Below are 20634 nucleotides of genomic sequence, written 5' to 3'. Positions count from 1 at the left end.
CTTGCCATTTTTTTTTTTTTTTCACTTAAAAATATTATTATTTGCAGCCCAGACCCCATGTCCTTGCTTTAGTGGGCACAATTTCTCCATGGAGCACAGGCTCCTCACAGGTACATTGGCAGAGCTGTTTCCCAAGAAAGATCCTTCCAGAGCATGAAAAAATCATTGTAGAAAAAATAATAATGGATCTGCCTTTGCATTGGGTTTAACAAACCCTCCTTAATTAACCTGTGTTGAGAAGTTGAAAAGGAGGTCGTTCAACAGTTATGGAAATGGTGGTGAGGGACAAGTGAGGCAAAATGTTGTTGTTGCTTTCTTTATTGCAGTACAAGGGCCTGACCTGCAGGTGTGCAGGCAGGGTAGCAGGATAGGGGGATGCTGTACTTCAGACCCTGCTTTGGATATGTTGGTGCTGATTTAACAAAGCACAGAAACCTCTGTGTCCCACACAGATTCTACTCTGTGAAGCCAAGTAAGGTATCTGCCAGAAAAGTGGGATTTGGCAAACAGCTCTATTACCAGGATGTTGTCAAGTTCAATTACTTGTGCTGCTTCAAAGTGTGACAATAAGGACTGGGCATCTTTTTTGGTCTTCCTGTCTTTTAAGGTGGACCTCATCTAAAAAATATGAGGGTCAGAGCTGACACTGGAGCCTAAATCTGTGCAGCAAAAGCAGCTCTTTAACATCCATGTGATTTTACACATGGGCATTAGAAAACTGATGACACATCCACTTAATTAAAGTTTTGGCTCTTGAAGCTCTTAGGCCACTAAGTGTCTAATCATGTGTATTTTAAGGGATTAAAGCATTACACAAGTTGTACAAGTTAATCAAATGTATAGCAGTTTAATTTTTTGTCTTTTAAAAGATACATATTTACATGTCTTGCTATTAAGGATATGGCATTTGCAAGTAGTATAAACAGTCTGCCTGAGAGGAATAAAGTTAATTTTTAAAAAGAGTTACTTAAAGCACAAGCTTTGTGTTTAACCAACCTTATGCAAACCAGGCTCTGCTTAGCACATTCTTTGCAGTGAACTTGTAGGTGTCTGGTAAATTAATGAGCCTTGTGTTTAACAAGCCTTGTGTAAACCAGGCTGTGCTTAGCACATTCTTTGCAGTGAACTTGTAGATGTCTGCTAAGTAATAAATTATTGAGCTCTGCTTTAGTGTCTCCTTGCAACTCCAAGGCTACTGGAAGCTTGCTGTCCACATGGACACTTTGTAAAACAGGCATGAAGAGAACACAGATGCTTATATTTCCGCAGGATCTTTGTGTTAATTTACGACAATGAATGGCATTACCTTCCAAGGTTCATGGCCAGTTGGGCAGGGAAGTACAAAGACTGAAAAAGCCATCAGCTGTAATATCTTATGTGAATGTTGCCTGTCCTGGCAATTTCCAAATCTCTGAAGTGCTTATGATAATGTTAAGGGTGTGCTCTTTCAAATTATTACTGTGGAACATGGTAGAGATTCCTGCAGCTTGTTGCACAGACCAAGTCATCTGCCTGAGTGATTTCATGTGACACAGTGAAATCTAATTTTTTAAAAAAATTATAGAGATTTCTTAATTTTATGTTTTATGAAACATTCAAATTTTAATGTCTAAGAGCAAAGATCTTTTGGAATAATAAGCGTTAACCAAGTCCAAGTTTTACCTATGTTTAATCAGTAAATATTACATTTCTGTGTCTCTTCAAAGTCTACATGATATCCCCAAGTACAAGTTACTCATTAACTGATTAAGATAAATAGAGATTTCATTTGAAAATTTGGCTTTCCAAAATGGAGCAGAAAACATTGCTTGCATTGATGGTCTTTTCCTCACTCATAGTATCAGCAGAAACTATTGATCAAAAGGTATTTGCTTTATTTTTATTATCAATATCTCATTTGCTCATTTGCTGACATGGTGGTATTGTGGTAATTGGCCAGGTAGTGCAGGTAACTCCTCTGGTAACATCTCCTGGGGAGACTTGGGTGGATTGTGTTGAGATTTTAGAGTTTTGGGTACTTTTAAGGTCTTTTTGGTTGTTTGTTTGGGCTGTTATAGTACAAATGTAGCAGGAGGCACTTGCAGATGTTTTTGATCATGCTCTTCCTTTGGGATATAAGAAACCAAGCTTGAGAGATCAGTAGCTCTGCTTTAGCAATTGGATGAGGTTTGGATCTTGACACAGGACCAAGCAAGCACTATGCAGTGCCAGGAAATTTCTGATGAGTATTTAATAGTAAAAATGGAATGGAAGAGAGGGAAGTAGAAAGTTATTTGCACTGTGTAGAGGAGCAAACTCTGTTTTGTACCATCATAGTGGTGACTAGTGGCATTGTAAAAACATCAATATTAGAGAGGAAGAGGAAGCTTTAAGTCAGAAGGTTTCTCTGTCCATCATGTCTATTCAGAAAAGTGCAAAGGGGCACTGAAATGCAGGTGGGTGTTGGGGGCCAGGGCCAGCCTTGTGCAGGGGTAGCCGAGGGCTCTGCAGGAAGCCATGGATAGGATATGTGGGCCCACAGTGCCTTTGCTTTTGGGTACGTGCCTGGGGCTGCTCCTCTCTGCTTCCTTCACCAGGAGCACAGCAAAGCTTCTCCCAATGCTGCATCCCCCTGAGCCTGGTTTGTGCTGGCCATGGCCTAAAATGCTGTTAGGGCTGGGCGATTGCAGGAGATCCAGGTCCTCCTCCCTGCAGCATCCCTTGGACATGTAGCAGCAGAGTAGATTCTGCGCCAGGTAAATTTTGCACAGGACAAGCTCCTCCTGCGTTGGAAGTATCTTCAGTGGGCAGCAATTGCCATCAAGTGCCTACGCTGTCCCAGTGAGCCACAGCTTGTGGTTTGGTGTTCCTTATGGCATAACCTCGCTCTGAATGTGCCATGGGCAGGTTTGAGTATGGCAAGGCAGCAAACTTTTGAATTTCAGCCAGTGTCCTAACTGAGAAGAGGCCACTGGATGGTATTAATTGGGAAGAAAAGTATAGGAGATTAATTATCAAAATAGCTAAAGAACAATTAGCCATTCAAAAGACTTGGAGGCTGGAAAAGTACAAACAGAAGTGCAATGATATGCTCTGATGCTGAGCTTTTTTATTTTAATCAGCTCTTGGACTGTTGCAAGACTGGTGATCAGCCTTTCTTAGTGCCACTGCTGGAACATGGGTAGGACCTTTAGAGAGACATCCCAAATACAAAAGGAGATGTCCATGTAGGTGCTCCAGGCAGTTCTCAGTCCAGCCACCCTCTAGGGTGTCCCAGGCAGCTCCAGAATGGTTCCCTCCTCCTTTGGGCATCAGGGGTCCTGGAAGAAGCAGACCAGAAGAAACATGAATGCTCAAAGGGCATCTCTGCTTGTGCAACCAGTGAGTGGGAGCTCATGCAAGGTTTCAAGGTGGCTAAACATCCTGTGGGACACAAGGTAGCACACTGGAAAACAGGCAGCAAAGTCAACAGCTGGGATGGAAATAAACAGTTGCACAAAAAACAGGGGCCTTCCCTGGGTCAGGCTTAAAGAGGCTTCTGATCTTCCTGAGGAAAATCTTGGGCAATGCACTGGGGTGATGCAGCAGCAGCTTCACTGTACCCCAAAGAGAGTAAAAGGTTCAACAGAAGCTTCTGTGGGACAGCAGAATGCAGATGTAGCTGCAGGTTTTCAGGTTTTGCAAGGTGCAAGTGGTTGTGGCTGCTGAGACGGGAATAAGCAGACTGGTTCAGAACAATCCCCTCCCCAGTTCCAGCCAGGCTTTCTAAGAGTTCATTCCTTCATCAAACTTTTCCAAAAGCAACATCCAGGTAAGGATGGCTTGGGAGCAAAACCTGGGTGTTTCTGTCTCAGTCTATTTATTTTTTTTTTTCCAGCATGATATTGAAATCTACAGCCTCCATGTGGACTGCAAGGTCACATCACGATTTGCTCACACTGTCATCACCAGCAGAATTGTCAACCGAGCCAATGAGTCCCGAGAGGCCACCTTTGAAGTGAAGATACCTAAGACAGCCTTCATCACCAACTTCTCCATGTAAGATCAGTCCTTCTCTGCAGTGTCAAGGAGGCAGCTCTGAGGGGGATTCATCTTTCTGCTCGGGAGCCTCTGGGCAAAGAACACAAAGAGGGTCCTCAGCAAAAATGCTCTGTGGGGCTAAGTAGTAGGCAGCCAAATAGAAAAGAGGTGTCCAGGGTCAGGCTGTATGCTGCACTGGGTGGGTAACAGACATGTTCAGTGGTGGTGTTTCTCCTGCTCCAACCTCCTCAAGACTCTGCAAGCACAAGGGTTGTGTTGTGGTGGTGACTCCTGGCCTCCTCCTGGGTGGGGAGGGATTTGGGAGGAAAGAGTGTCCCTTGATCACGCCCAGAGAGCTACCAAAATCTTCTGTGGAGTTCCTTTCCCCAGTGCATTCCTTCTAATATTAATTAATTTTTATGGAAACCAAACAGGTCCATGGATGGTGAAGTATACCCAGGAATAATAAAGGAGAAAGCTGCTGCTCAGAACAAGTATGACACGGCAGTCTCGCAGGGACAGAGTGCTGGCCTCGTCAAGTATGTTGATATATCCCTCTGCCTGCCTCCCAGGGCTCCTTTGCTAGCTCAGTTCTTTGAGAGGCTTTGGAGGAATATCTCAGGGACAAAAGATTTCAAAAGAGGCTCTTCTCTGGAATTATTCCGAGGCGTTTATTCTCAAAGGCTTCTGGGGGGGAAAAAGGATGAACAAGGAAGAACAGGGCATTATGTAGTCTCCTGCTCAGGAAAAGATAGCTGGACCTCAGCCAGTGAGGTCAAGAAAAGAAGGAAGGGTCAAAGTACACGGTTACAGACCTCAGGGGTTCCAAGGGGAAAAACCATTCCCCAGAGAAATACAACAGTATGTTGCTATTCTGCACAAGGCTGCTCCAACACCCCTCCTTGGCCTCCTTTTGGCTGGGGGCAGATGAAACCCTGGACACAGCCACATCTCAGTGGGGACAAATGTGAAAATCAAGCTTGGCTTCTTGGTGGGAGGGATAATGTGTCTTTGTGTATATATGTGTGTATATATATACATAATTATTTTTTTACCTATCTATAAATTCACATATATATGATTTATAGGTGATTCTGCAATGGGCCCCAGTAGGAAGCATCCCTGTTTAGCAGTTCCTTGGGACTTGCTGTCATAGAATCACTGAATCACAGAATGTTCTTGAAAGGGATCTACAAGGATCCTCAACTCCAAACCTTAAGTGAATGGTCTATAGAGGGATTGAACCAACAACCACAATGTTACTAGCACCATGCTCTGACCAATTCAATCTCAGGGTCAAGGGTCCTTAAAGATCATCTGGTTCCAAGCCCCCCGCCATGGGCAGGGACACCTTTCAGGTTGCTCAGATCTCCATCCAGCCTGGCTCCCTTCAAGAGCACCTTGCCACACTGGGATGATGCTCAGTGCTGAGTCTGCTTCCTTGCAAGCACAGAGGACCATGGCACTTGAACAGATATCACAGTTTCAGGGTGTATTTACTCTGTGCTTCACAGGTCTTCAGTCTGAGGCATGTAGGGGTTTCTGCTCCATATCTCAGCTGGCACTCGTGACACATTAATGTAATATATGTGGTGTACATAATAGCACCTGCAATGTTAAAAATCCTCTCAAGGATGAACAATATTTACTGCTACTTTTTTTTTTTTTTTTTTTTTTTTTTTTTTTTTTTTTTTTTTAATCCCATGTGTCCCCTTGGCCTTTATTTTGCACACTTCACAAACTCTTGGCCACCACAAGGAAACCCTCCCTGCAGGAGATAAATCCCTGTTCTTCCCCCCACCCCCCCTAGAATTACAGACAGAAAGCTGGAGCAGTTCCACGTGTCCGTCAGCATCGCAGCCTCCAGCAAAGTCACTTTTGAGCTGACCTACGAGGAGCTGCTGAAGCGGCAGCTGAGGAAGTACGAGCTGCTCATCAATGTCCAGCCCAAGCAGCTCGTTAAGCACTTCACGGTGAGCTGGGCAGGGAGCAGTGCCGCGGGTTTTCTTCCCTCTGAGAAGCTGATGCTGATTTCTTCTCTGTTGCCAGATCGATGTGCACATCTTTGAGCCCCAGGGCATTCGCTTCTTGGAGACAGACAGCACATTCCTGACAAATGAGTTAACTGAGGCGCTCACCAAAGTGCAGAATGAAACCAAGGTAAAGCAGCAGCTGCCAGAGGTTACTGCCAGGGATAGCTCCAGGTTTTATTGCTTTAAATATTTCGTTCTGATTGCTTTGCAGGCTCATATTGTATTTAAGCCAACTCTAGATCAACAGAAGAAAAATTCTGAACTTGATGAAACGCTCCTCAATGGTGATTTTGTTGTGCGTTATGATGTTAAGAGAGAAGCCACTGCAGGTGATATACAGGTAAAAAAAATAGAAACGAAAACACTTTCAGACCACAGATAAGTCTGAATGTGAAGTGCAATCAGCAAAACAGCAACACTTGCTTTGAAACACCAAGAATGACAGGAAAAGCTCTTCCCGTTAATCCAGGGTCAGCAGGAACTGAGGGTGATACTCGGTAAATCCCTAGAGACACTTAGATATATTGCAAAAAAAAAGATCACTCAGGGGAAAAAAATCAATCTTTCCAATTTTATTCAAATACCAATTCTGTATTGGTATTTCATAGATGTCTCTTTACACGCTTTTTTATTATTATTTTGGCTCCTCTAAAGTGTTATTTGTGGCTTCTTGTAAATGAAGTTTAGAGGAATGTGATTTATATAACTTAAAATGATGCTTGGTCTCTGTGCTTTTTGTGATAACTGAGGCATAACTAAATACAGCAGAAACTTAACAAATATTTATGAACAAATGCATATTCTAGGGAATAAAATAGAGTATTTTCCATATCATTTCACTAATGAAGTATACACGGGTGTGCTAAAAGGTGGCAGTAATTCAGCTGAGATGTACTCATAGGTAATGATAAAGAGGTAATGTGATACACAGTGATAATATGCATATATCACACATATGGCACTGAGGTGTCTAATATATATGTATGTATGCATGCTGCTCTGTGGTAATTTTCTCTCTACAGACAGTCTTGCTTCCAGCTAGGAAATACATTTTACTTTCTTTAATTTAAGCTCTTTGATTTGGGCTTATCGTGAAGAGCAGAATGCTGAGCATGCTCCCCACTTCTTGCTATGCCAGAATGTTAAGATTTATTCTTTATTTCTTTAGACATACTTTTATAGGTGATTTCACATTCTGTATTTCAGATTGTCAATGGGTATTTTGTCCATTACTTTGCACCCCAAGAAATGCCAGTGCTTCCCAAAAATGTCATCTTTGTAATAGACCGAAGTGGCTCCATGACAGGCAGAAAAATTGAACAGGTAACTTTTCTCAAAGCATGACCTCTGTCAGCAGCAGGCACACCCCCCCCAGACTTCTGAGGAAGCAACTGAGAATTTTTCACTGGAAACACATACTTGTTTTGTACACAGCAAAATGTTCAGAAATTACAGAAATGCTTGAAAATATATATGCACAGATTGAAATTATTAAAGAGTAACTCTTATCTGACATAACTGTTTCCATGGGTACTAAACATTAAGGCAGAGAGGGGTTTCTGTATCTTTGCAGAACTCCTTGTGTTTATGTTTTTCTTTAATGAGGCTTAGAGAGTTAGTTTATCTGTTACCTGTTTTATGTTTATTGATGGCTGTGTATGTAGCTTTGCTTCAGAGCAGACAAGCCCCCTACAGCCCTCATAGGTTGGATTTTGTGTCTGTGAGTTAAGTGAATTATCTATTTCTGATTGTCTCAACCTAAAACATACCACTAGGGTTTAATAAAGGCATTGGGCAGTATTTGAAACTGAGCTGTAGAGAACCCGCTTGTTACACTGCAATTTCAATCCCAAAATCCCAAATCTGGCAAAGGAGTTGAAATAATCAAAATTATTGTTTTCTCCTTGGAACAGACAAGGGATGCCCTGCTGAAGATTTTGCAGGACCTCCGCCCAGAAGATCATTTTGGCTTTATCACCTTCAACAACAAAGTGGTGGAGTGGAAGAGCTCTTTACTGCCAGCCACCCAGGAGAACATGGCCAGTGCTGCAGCCTTGGTGCAGACTCTCACTGCCAGGGGAGGTACACGTGCTTGTAGCCAAAAGATGCACCCAGTGGAAAAAATTACTTAGAAAATAATTATTTTTATTAGTTATATAGTGCCCCAGAGCTACCACCAGTGCTTACAACCCAAGTCAGTTTTTAAGACTTGTAAGTGATGAGTGGGAAAGAAGGAAAGAAAGCCTGTGAGTGGACAGACTGGTGAATACATTATGAGATAGATCTAGTTATATAATATATATAAGATGCTTACAGCATGTCTATGAACCATACAAGCCACAGAGTCTTGTTTCCAATTTTTATCAGAGATAATTGGAAGATTCCTTGATAGCACATTTTTTTCTGCATAAAAATGGCAATCCACTCAACATTTGACAGCAATCTGCTGATTTTTTTTTAATATATCAAGTGTCCCCTTGTAAAAAAAACAAAACAAAACACATCTAATGTTGTACACCCTTGTAAGAAATCCCACAGAAAAAAAACCCCAGGCAAAACAGACAGGTGGCATGTCAGTTGCATCAGGCAGTGTGCTTGGTGTTATTATTTAGTTTTAAGCACATCTCAAGGGCTCTGTCTCCTTTTAATGTTACACTGTCGCTATTAAAAAAGTTTCCTTACCCCAGGCACTAACACCATGCTCAGCTCTTTTCTCTGACTTCCTGTATAAAGGCAGGGAAACTTTTCTTAAATATGGGTTAACAGATGACAGTGTGTTTACTTAAGCACTTTTTAACGGCTCTAGACATGTTTGTATTTCCCATGACATATGTGTGGAAAATGCTCCCAAAAGAATACTCCGGCACTGCCACTGCAATATAACACCCAGTAATTAACTCCAGTAGGCTAAGTCCCTAAATCCTTCTCTCTCGGAAGGATTACTTCCTGCAGAAAACTTTAAACAAGGCAGCAGGGCCTCTGCAGCTGAAGGGCAGCAATCTCTGCAGCCGGTTCTGTTCAGATGAGCGGTGCCTGCTCTCTCATTGCAGGCACGGACATCGATGGTGCCCTGCTGGCTGCCGTGGGCGTGCTGGACAAAGCCCAGCAGCTGCCGGAGCGCAGCGTCTCCATGATCATTCTGCTGACAGATGGCCAGCCCACTTCTGGTGAGTGAATGCTGCGCTCAGCCCTCCCTCCCCTGGGGTTTTTTTATCTTGCATCCCAATGTTTTAGACGTAGCCTTGTGTTTTAGAAGAGCTTTGGAATACGCAGGCTGAGCTACTGCTGGATCTGGAGAGGGGGATTGTGAGAGAGTGATGGCAGAGCCTGCCTGTGACTGCACACCCTTCAGCTGGGAATTGTTTTGCTGCACACCATTGGCTTCCCAGTTTATAAACTCATGGGAATTGGAGATACTCCAGGCACAGCTGAAACAGAAAAGTAAAATACCTAGAGAAAAAACATGGGCATTTTGCAGATACTGTGCACAGTCCTATTTGAGAGATTTTGCTTTGTGCTTCTTCACCCTCTGTGCCTCAAACTTGAGATATTTTCAAGCTGCTTCTTGTTCTGTATCTTTTGCCATGTCTTAATTAATGATCAGCTGTGACAGCACAAACCAAAGGATTGAGATTGAAATATCAGGTGAAATAAGCAACAAATCCCAGTACAATGGCACAAACTCCCTTGTCTTGAACAGGAGTTGTCTTAGTTTTGTGTAGCACCAGCATCACTCTGAGGCCAGCAATATTAGTTCATCTGTAAGTCCTTAATAAGATCAGTCTGCTTTTTAGACTGTGTGAGGTATTCTTCCTTGGGGTTTGTTGATTTTGTTTGGGTTTTTAAATAAAATTCAGCCCACAGTGCTGCCTCCCCAGCACAGCCACAGTAAATTTCCAGTGCTCCCCACATCCAGCAGTTAGAACTCAAGACGGAGTGTGTCAGGCATTATGGCATACACTGCCTTCCCTAGCAGAACAGCTGAAAGGGAAAAATCTGCTCCCATGATATTGCTACAGGCAGTGACAGTTTCTGCCTGGAAATGCTGATGGAGAAGTTCTCCATACATTGCCATCAGCAGCTTTTCAAATGGGGTAAGATGATGGTGTGAAAATCTTTTCCCTCTGTCACACAAAGGAGCTGGGAGAGAAGCATGGCTGAGTTCACTGGCAGTTTGTTGGAATTGCACCATTAACCAATCCATTCTTCTCTGAATTGACACACATAATTTTTATGGATGGTACTTGTCTTTTGAATGCTTGATGAAGTGTATCCATCCCTTGTGTTGTTAACTTGTAGTGTGTGTCTCTTCTGTACTAAAATCCTCCTTTGGCCCTGTAATCCTAGAAAATATTTTGCACTTAGCCATGACAACATCAGTAAAACCTAGTAAAAGTCATTCAGGGGGAGAATCATGTTCTGGCACTCCATATGCAGAGTTACGCTTTCATTTCCAATTCAATTACCAGCATTCTATCCCCTATCTTTTTAGTATTTTATTCTGAATCGTTTTTAAAAACTTCAGGCAGAATTTTCCATTAACCTGCTGCAGTCTTTTTGCACTTGAAAAGACCCAAACCCACAATGGTGTTTTTGTTTCATTTACAGGTGAGAGAAGAGTGGAAGTAATTCAAGAAAACGTTCAGAAAGCAATCAATGGGAAATATGCTCTCTTCTGCCTTGGCTTTGGGTTTGATGTCAGTTATAAATTCCTGGAGAAAATGGCCCTGAGCAATGGAGGAGTAGCACGGCGTATCTATGAAAATGCTGATGCAGCCCTGCAGCTGCAGGTCAGGAGTAAGGAATGTGCCAGGAAAACCATCTATCAGCTACAGCCTATGTCTAGTCCTGGCAGCAAAATCACAGATTTTCCAAGATGAAATGTTGCGGTTGAGTTTACCTTTTACTTTAGTGGAGGGAGAAAGGCAATTTTGGGGTATCTGAGGGTTTGTACCCTCCACATATCCATGGTACTAAGTCATCAAATCAGCCACATTCAGACAAACTGAGAAACTTACGTATTTCTGTGCTGTAAAAAGAGAAATTGCCCAGGGGAAGTGGACAATTTCTGACTTTGCAGTAGTCTTGCACTGCTAAAGAAAAAGCTTTTTAAGGGGGCTTTAGACATTCAACATATTACTTTGCATAATTTTGATGTCATTTGTGTGTGTTCTCTGTCTCACTACTTTTCTTTAGGGCTTTTATCAAGAAGTGGCTACCCCAATATTAATGCAAATTGAAATGCAGTATCCAGAAAATTCCATTGAAGGATTAACCAAGAACAATTTCAAGCTGCTTTTTGAAGGATCTGAAATTATAGTGTCTGGAAAAGTCAGCAATGAGCTGGATCTTTTGCCAGTGGAAATTAAAGCTCAGTCAGTAAGTGTTTAGTTTACTAATTGTGAAAAACATCTCTCCCTTCTGTCTTTCGTGGCACAATAGGAGGCTTCAAGAAGTGTTTCATGTTTAGTATACGTTCTTTACATTTGGGCATTCAGCTCTTTTCCCATTGTTTGAACTCTCAGATTATTTGCTAAAATTACCCTCTCTTGAATTTGAAGAATATCCACAAATAAGCAAACACCAATTTTAATTCAATTTTGTTGATTCTTTAACAAAATCCAAATATTTTGGCCTTTTAAGACCTTTTAGGTTTCTATTGTTGCACTGAAGTAGGAAATCTCAATTATTGATCTCAAAAATGCTGAAATAGAATTTAATTACCTCATTTTTCCATCATTGTTTCAAGTCCAGAAATACATATCTAAAGTACATGCTTTTTAGATACTTTGTAGTTGCATTTTCCAAAGGGAAAGAAAAAAATTGAAGAACAACTGGTACTGAAATATATTCTTCTAAGTCTAATAATGTGACTATAAATGAAGTCTGGAGTCTTTTAATGGTCATTTTTCTCCCACTTCAGCACATGAGTAACTTGACTCTTAAGGAAGAAGCAAATGTGAAAGAGAAGGAGCAAGTGTTCCAAAATCAAAGATATATCTTTGGGAATTTCATAGAGAGACTCTGGGCTTACTTGACCATTCAGCAGCTTCTGGAAGAAGCGTAAGTGATTTTAATGCTTCACATAACAAACTTCTAACTGCTCAAAACACAAATTCCTCATTCACAAATGATATGATCAGAAAATACAAAGAAACAGAAAAATTTCTCCAGACAGTATCAAACCCATAAGATACTGGGAGAATACTACATTACTGTATGATGAACATTGAAGTGCCTTTCAGTTTATGGTAGCACTACAACATTCAATTTCATACATATGAACATAGTATGTAACACATTCTTCATTAAATTACTATGATAGATTTCAGTTGTATGGATTGTGTTGAGCTCTTCTTGCATAACCAGAAATATTGTCTGTAGATGAGGAAATGGCAACAGCTAGGGAATAGAACAATATGGATGTCCATAAGACACTTCATAGATCATGTATGTATTACTTCTATGTATTTAAACCAAACCTAGGCTCCAGCGTTGCAAAGAATTAAGCATTTCCATAATTTCAGGCACATGAACAGCTGAGTTATCCCCATAAGACCACTGACCCTTCAATAATAAATATCTTTGGAGACACAGCTAATATGTAAAGGAATCTGAAGGTGATTTGTTCAGAGTCTCTACACATTTTGCTTCATCATTAACACAGACTTTAGTATTTCAGCCCAAGAAGAGGACCAGAAGGCCCTGGATGCCCAAGCCTTGGATCTGTCCCTGCGGTACAGCTTTGTCACACCCCTCACTTCCATGGTGGTCACCAAACCCCAGCAGCAGGAGGAGCTGGCAAACAAACCCACCGAGGCTGGTAAAAACAACCCTCTGAAAAACTCTGCTTTCTTGATTCATTTGTGTTGACTTCCACTTGGGCTCATTTGATAGTGATATAACGAGGCAAATTGGAGGCAGGAGTTCAGGGATTGGCTTCCTTTCAAAATAAAACATACAGGATTTTTTTTAAAGGTGAAGTGATGAAACAGGCACTACAATTGAAATGGAAAATAGTTTGTTTAAATATTAACTAAAGGTAGTCTAATAGCTATTACTGTTATATTCCTGACAATTCCACACTTTTTTCTGTAGCATGTAAGTGGAAAAATGAATGCATGGGGGAAAGCATGGCCTCAGTCAGAGTTTTGCAAGTGCTCTATATACCCATCCTTTAACACAAAAACCTCATCACCTGAAGCCCTTGTCCCAGTTTGCTGGTACACAGGGGTGAAGTAATTCAGTGTTGACTCTATGACATTCATCTGTCCCTCTTCCTCTTGACAGATAATGAGAAGCCCAGCAGTCTTCTAGTAGGAGGTAAATGTTTTCTTCTTTTCCAGTAGCCTATTTTCATAGTCTCTAATAGAAAAACTAAACAAACAAAATAATTCATGGTGGTTGTTCTATAGAGGGAAGTATCTGAGATTTGAAAAAATGTGTGAAGTAAATTGTAAGCAATGCCTGCTACAGTCTGTGCAGGTTTTGGGTAGATAACAGGGTCAAAGGGAGAAAGTCTTCCATTCAGAATATCTCAAAGGTCAAAATAATCTATGCTTTTGAGGAAAAGTAGTTCTTCAAGTCAATGGTGTTAATGATTTTTTTTCTGCTTCTTCCTATCATGTGTGAAGCATCTTTCAAAAGATTCAGCTCAAGAATGCTTTCTGAGGATGATTCAGGTATTTTTTTCCTCTCTGGAAACTGCACTTATGTGAACAAGAATTTTATAGGTGAAGGACCTTAGTTTTGCTCTAGTCCTTTCACAGAAATGTATTGAGGGAATCACAATGCTGCCCTGTCTTTGGAGGTTTCCTCTCTCAAAGTGGTGCTGGGGATTTCAATAGCAGAACCACTCATGTAAGGCATGTGATGCAATCATGAGTAATACTCATACATCATACTCTCTTTTGTTTCTTAAAAGTGGGTCATCTCCTGGTAAGTACTTCTTTGTTTCTCTTCAGAATAATTCTATGAGGTTCATTTCATTTGTAGGGTCATAGCAACCTTATTCTAATAAATGCATTTGGATTGGAGATGCCCACTTGATATACAATTTAGTTTTTATTGTATGTGTTTCAGTCCACAGATATTTTATAATAAACTATACATTTTTGAAAACAACCTTGGTCCCTTTTCAGAAATAAAAAAAATATACCTCCTGAAAATAAATGTGAAAGATCTGGAAAAGTATATATTAGTTAGCTGAAAGAAATGAATGTAAAAACAAAATAATTCACCAGTCTGGGGGTATCTAGAAAAAGCAGTGGGCAATAAGCAGGACAGATTGCCTGTTTCAAAGGGTGGGGAGGAAGGTGCAAGGCATAAACCCAAAGCAACAGAACATTTGGGAAACCCTTTTCTTTCAGCTCGAATGCACTCTGGGATCCACACTCGTGGCCACAGGAGGATGCCGTCAGCAGGTAACTGCTCACACTGGGGTCAGGGAGGCTGGGCTGGGTGTGCTGCATTCAGCACTGCCCAGTGACCCTCTAAAATGCAGCTCTAAACCCTCCCACAGCTCCAGCTGAGCACAGGCCCATGGCATGGTCCATCCTGAGAGAAACAGGCACTGGATGTTGTGCTTTTTACCCCCTTTGGGACATTTTGTCTTAGGCAAGGCTCTCTGTAATCATCAGTGAAGAGCTCTGCTGAAAAGTTTCTGTCCAGCATTTGTCCTGGTTCATCAGCTGACTTAGAGAAAAATGTTTCATTAAACTCTTTTTACTAATTTTAACTATTTCAGTTTCCAGGTCCAGAGATGCCAAAAGAGCACAACCTGTTGGTAAGTGACACACATCCAATTTCAATTATTAATGTAACAGTAATGTACACTTCTTCATGCAACAATGCTTTTTCTGACTGCACCAACTCTGTGAAAATCTTTTACCTCTTCTTGCAAACCTTGGCTAGTTCTTTCCATTTAAGTAGAAAACATTCCTGTGTTCCATGAGAAGACCTCTCTGGCTTGAGGATATAAGAAATGCAGCATAACAAATCTTCAGCCTAAGCCTTTTTAAGGGCTCGTTGTTCTGAGTAAATTCTAAATTTAAAATCTGTTGCTTTCATTCATATCAAGATGCTGTGTCTGGGTGTGCTTATCAACAATTATTACTTTGTTCTTAATTCTATCCTATAAAAGCTATAACTGCTGCTTAAGGTATAAATCTATAAATTATTTTTGCTGTGCCTCTCTAGGGCACAGGGTAGATTTTTTTTGTTCCTGATATTTTTCTTCTGTCTTTTCAGCCAATGAACATCCACAACGTCTCTTGCAATTACCCACACGAAATGAAAGAATCTGCTTAAATATTCCTAAAAGTGCACGAACCTCTGTCCCCCTGCTGTCAGATCCAGAGCAAGGTGAGTGAGCCACATTACCCCTGTACCAAGACAAGGAGAGTCACTGAGTCTGTGAGTGCAGTTGGTGTTTTTAGGAATAACCTCCTCTCATGAAGAACCATCTCACACCTGCTGCCTTGCACTGACCAGAGAGGCTGTGGTAAATTGTGCTTTTCTGTTAGGCAATATTAATGGTGCAACAGCTGGAGGCACTTCTCACGGGTCTGGCTGAGGGTCACCCTCTCCTCCTGGTGTCACATCCTCCTCAGTCCTTAGGGTTTTCTCCTACCCAGCCCTTGGGGCTTTAGAGGATGCAAAGACCTTAAACCTCCTGGTCCCTGTGTGCACATGCTCTGGATGCACAGCAGATTTACTGTGCTCCTGTCCTTGAGGAGCCATGGCCTGGGCACCAGGAACCTGCTCTAATTATGGAACAGAGACACCTCTGTGCAGGAGGTGGAAGCATGGGGTTAAACAAGCTCTAGTGACCCCACCACAGTCTTGGGGCATGTGGAGCTGAAATCCAGAAATGCCTCAAAACTAGATTTGAGACCCTGGAGTCATTTCAGTAATAAAATTGGAGCAAGGTTTATTAAGATCACTGGCACCATAAGAGAAGAATCACCCGACAAATTTTTATTAAAGGACTCACTGTGACGGGGAAACTTGGAGATGGAATAAATCACTTTGTGCAGTTCGATATTAACTATGTGAATCCCCCTGTGGAAATCCATGTCTCCACTCATGCAATCCTTCTGAGCCACAATAACAAGAACAGTTGGCTGTCATGGACAAAGTCAGCCTCCTCCACCATCCAGGGGTAAGAAACACCTCTCTGTCCTTTCCTAAACTTGAAAATGTGTCAGATCTTTGTTCATTCAGGCCTCTACTTTCCCATTTACCTGAAGTTAGTGCTTCCAAATGTCCTTCTCCAGCAAGTATATCAGAGTGAGTAGCAGCAGGGTATCTTCATAATCCCTCATTTCAAATTTTGAGAAGAAAATAAGTTTGATTTTAATTCTCCATGCCTGTGTAAAGAGAACCAGAACAACTGCCTGCTGTTCATGTATTTATGTTCCAAAGGAAAGGAGCCATGCAGAGTAGCCTGGTGCCACCAGCAGCCACTTTGTGTTCCTCCAGGGCAGAGCCAGCACTGTCAAGTGATGGCTTTGACATTTACTGTCCCTTTTATACAGCACTTGGCTCCACACCCAGGCTGGGGTTTTCTTCCTCCTCAGTTTTAAGGAATAACTCCCATCTGGGAAGCTGACATTTTTTATGGGCAGGCATAACGCATTGGAATAGCTGTCTGTAACTAAATGTCCACTGGAGGAGAAGGGATGCTTTAAAAACAGTTTTATTTGTTAGAGTAATTAGAGCAGGATCCTTCAGTACCACAAGGAAGAGCTGAATTTCCCCAGCCTTTTTATATTGCTGGAATTAGTCTCCACAAGGATCCCCTGCTGGCCTGGGGCAGACAGGACACCCACACACAGTTCTAGACAATAACAAGTCCTACAACAACTGCTTTCAATTATTCTTGTAATACAAACAGAGCCAAGAACTGCCTGGATTTATGTCCCAGTATAATTTGCCAAGCAGAATGATCCTCCTGCTTCAATCCAGCACTCAAGCCCTTGCATCAGCACTTCGGGGGTAGCCTTGTTAACTCTCCGCAGGGAGCAAAATGACAGTGACATTTGTGTTCTGCAAGCCCACCTGGGATCACAATAACATTAGTGGGTCAGAAGAAAGGCAAGGTCTGAAAAACTCGTGAAATATAAAAAAAAAATTTAAAAATTTGACTAGTTCATTAAAAAGATTGAATTATTTTATTAGTCTACCTTTTTTCTCATTAAAATGGTGATAATTTTTTTCCCATGCAAGCATTTGTTGTCATTATGGATAATAAGGTGTATTCACCAGCAAAACATTGTCCCCTGGTATATTTGCAAGACTTGTTGTGCAGCACAGAGAGAAAAGATATTCTACTCAATATTTTCTAGCTTAAAAATGATTACAAACATATCAGGGAAAAATGCAATTGCAAAGAGATAAAAGGCAAAAATGAAATTATTTTGGCTAATTAATGTTAGTTAGTTAAATACACATTCTTTCTTCACATTCTTCTTGGAAATAATTTCATCATTTACTTCCTAGGCTGACAGTGTCAGTTGAAAAGGAAAGGAGTGTTACAGCATCACTTCCTGATACGGTCACAGTAAAAATCTCCTTGGTCAGGTTTCCAGAGGATCTCCTTGGGCTTTACTTCTTGAACACCGACTACTTATCAGACAAAGTCACTGGAGTTCTGGGTGTGTATCCTATGGATTTGTGCAGCAAAGAGAAACTGTGCATTTAATTTATTCTTTTTGGACATTTAACTTCTACTGCCCAGCAATCCCACAGAGGGGAGGTCTCACCCTGGAAACATAACACACATAACACAGTGCTGTTCCACTCACCAGTGGCACAACCCTAAGGAGCCCATTATGGGTTTAGAAGATGTTAAAATAAGACAGAAATAATAGTTGGGCTTAACCTCAACAGGGCTGTGGAATGAGATGATTGATGCAGAAAATTAATTTGATGTCAAATAACAGACTATAAATAATGGACATAAAATTGTAAACAATCATGGTTAGGAAATGAAAGCCAGCTGCTCCTGAATGTCTTGGCTCCAAAAATCCTGGTGGGGCCTAAGTTGAAGTTGATTTGGAAAGTTTGCAAATGGAGAGGCTCCATATTCCAAAAGCCACAAGGAAGAAATAATTGTGAAAAACCATCAGAGAAAGCCTGAACCTTCTTGTGGAGAGTGTTAGGAATAACAGGAAATCAAAGCTGAAACAGGAATTTTCTAAACATGGTCTTTGGTTTGTTTTCTGAGATGAAGAGCTGCTCTCCTGGTGGAGGAGCTGCCATTTGGCTTAAACAAATAGCAACACTTGGCTGGTTTGTATTTCTAAATAATTTCTCTGTCTGTTGCTTAGGTCAATTTTATTCAAAAGCACAATTTGGGAGTAACTCTGACAATGATCAGAGAGATGTGGAAAAACGCCAGAGACTGTCTGGATCTGAGCATGAGGTTTCCAGGTACCAGATATGTGGGGGGTTGTTTGTGCTTTGAGATGTATTTTATCAGCAAATACCAGAGATCAAAAGAAATGACACTGAGGGAGTGTTTGTAAGGACACGCACCTCTTTGGTGTAATACTTGCATTTTAGTTTTTCTCCAACAGCCTGCATTTGTTGTTTAAGTGATGCTACAGGGCTCAAGGCTGCTATTTCATTGGGGGAAATAATTACCCCTGGGGGTACAGCTTGCATTGTTTTCTTGGACAGGGCAGGGAGGGTATTTCCTCAGTTGGATTTACCATGAGAAAAATTTTCTATCCTTCAAATGCTTTTAGCACACATCTGTGATGGGGAAGAAATGCTGTGAGTGTGCAGGTCCTGGCAGTGCTGAGGTGCATCTCTGCCCACACAGGTCTCTGACTCCTGGTGCCATCTGCACATCAGGACAGTTCTGGCCCTGCCCTTTGATTTATCACAATTTCTCTTGTTTTGATTTCATTTCAGGTTGTACAAGAAAGATTACAGGCTCGAGTCAGACAGTGAAACTGTTTCCTGCTGGTCAATAAATCTAACTCCCTAGAAAAAAAGAAATCTGTGAAGAAAATTATGCAAATGAAGCTCTTCCAAGTATTTTTGATACTTTCACCAAGAAAACCAGACAGTTAGAGCCTTACTGTTGCTTTATATGTGTCACAAATATTTTACCTTGAAATAATTATACTTTCAAGAGATGATGGTGCGTGTTTCCTTGATATTTGAAAATTATTTCTAATTCATAATATGGTATTGTTGTTGAAGATTTATGTGGATGAACTAAATAAAACTGACATTATCAGCTAACAGTTTGATACAGACACATGGACTTAGGTTTCCAAATAAAAATCAGTAGTGACATCGTCCATGCCAAGAAATGTGTCATGCAAACAGTAACAGATTTCTAAAACTTTACCCTGTTATGGTGGTGGTGTTCTTGAACCATGGATTTTGTGAAAACACCATGAAGTTTGAGGCAGTATTAGTTTACCATGTCTCTCATTTTCTATTTTATTGCTGTATTAGGGTTCTCTTGGAGGTTGTTCTGTCAGACCATGCAAAGCTTATGAAATCAGTAGTGAATGGGGCTGTGTGTGCCATGGAAACCCACACCAGCTGTGGTCCAGTTCTTTGTCGCAAAAGTCTCTGAGGCTCCTTTTGAAAACCTCTGCAGAACAGCCATTGGCTGGTTGCAAAACACAGCATTTCCACCCCAAAAGTTAGCAGCTTTTTTTGGCACTATTTCATACATTTTGCAAACATTGGAAGACGTTTTACAAATAATGAACATCTGAAACCCAACCTGCTGTGCACAGAGGTAACACTGCAGAGTAAACACACACAGAGCAGCCTCTGCTCATGAAATCCAAGCTGTAGTTTCAGTCTTCTGCTTTTTGTAAGTTTTAATTCCAAAATGATTTTGGTTTAGAATTCCAGTTCCTTTGTATCTTTGAACCCATAAATATGGCAGCATTGTAGGCAGTTTAACAGAAGTTGCTTTCTATCCTGCCAATAATAAATAACTGAAAAAACCTTTTTATTTTAAAGCAGTGTACTAAAAGAGAAACAATTTCTTGCCAAAGTCAATAAACTAAAACAAACTGTGTAATTAGAAGCCTGTTTTTTAAAAGAAATGTGCAGTCACGATGCCAAGATATGTTTGTGTGAATTGCTTGTACTTTCAAGGTGCCGATTTTGCTGCACAAATTACATGACAAACAATGTGGAATTTGGAAACTGGAAGCACCAGATTGCTCACTTCACTGCATCAAAAACAGGCTTCCCAATCTCATTGTTTCCATTTTAGATGAACTTGGGATTTGAATCACAAGCTGTTGATCTAGGGTTATATCAGCAGACTTGCTACAAATTCAATATTCCCTGCTTTCAGTTGCAGGGTGCCACCTCCTGCCCTGCTGCCAGCACTGGTCAGGGAGCAGTGGCTCATGGCTGGGGCAACTTTCACCTGGACCCTCTGCTTTCAGTGAGGCTCAAGCAGATGCTTGAGAGCTGCACTCAAACTGCAGTGCCTGAGCTTTCCCAGGCTCCTGTCCTGATAATGCAGTTCTCCCTTGCTGCAAAGAAGCTCTGGGCCAGGGAGTTTATTGAGGTACAACAGAAACTCCTCACATTGTTCAAAGATTTTATCTGA

General features: G+C 41.3%; 1 protein-coding gene across 1 annotated transcript; it reads left to right on the top strand.

Moving 5' to 3' along the window:
* The first annotated feature begins 1731 nt into the window (after window positions 1–1731).
* ITIH4 (inter-alpha-trypsin inhibitor heavy chain 4) lies at window positions 1732–20091 on the top strand. The gene is made up of 22 exons (XM_083869769.1): window positions 1732–1864; window positions 3857–4017; window positions 4434–4538; window positions 5810–5972; window positions 6049–6159; window positions 6244–6372; window positions 7239–7355; window positions 7946–8114; window positions 9083–9199; window positions 10641–10822; window positions 11229–11411; window positions 11956–12095; window positions 12707–12855; window positions 13323–13355; window positions 13667–13714; window positions 14402–14455; window positions 14779–14817; window positions 15282–15395; window positions 16020–16194; window positions 17535–17689; window positions 18365–18467; window positions 18954–20091. The coding sequence occupies exons 1-22, from the start codon at window positions 1790–1792 to the stop codon at window positions 19027–19029; spliced, it is 2598 nt and encodes an 865-aa protein (XP_083725895.1). The 5' UTR covers window positions 1732–1789; the 3' UTR covers window positions 19030–20091.
* Window positions 20092–20634: the final 543 nt, after the last annotated feature.

The sequence above is a fragment of the Zosterops lateralis genome (genome assembly GCF_965231275.1).
Source record: "Zosterops lateralis genome assembly, chromosome: 11".
Lineage (NCBI taxonomy): Eukaryota > Metazoa > Chordata > Aves > Passeriformes > Zosteropidae > Zosterops > Zosterops lateralis.
Note: the sequence above shows the minus strand (reverse complement) of the source record. Positions and strands in the feature narration are given on the sequence as shown.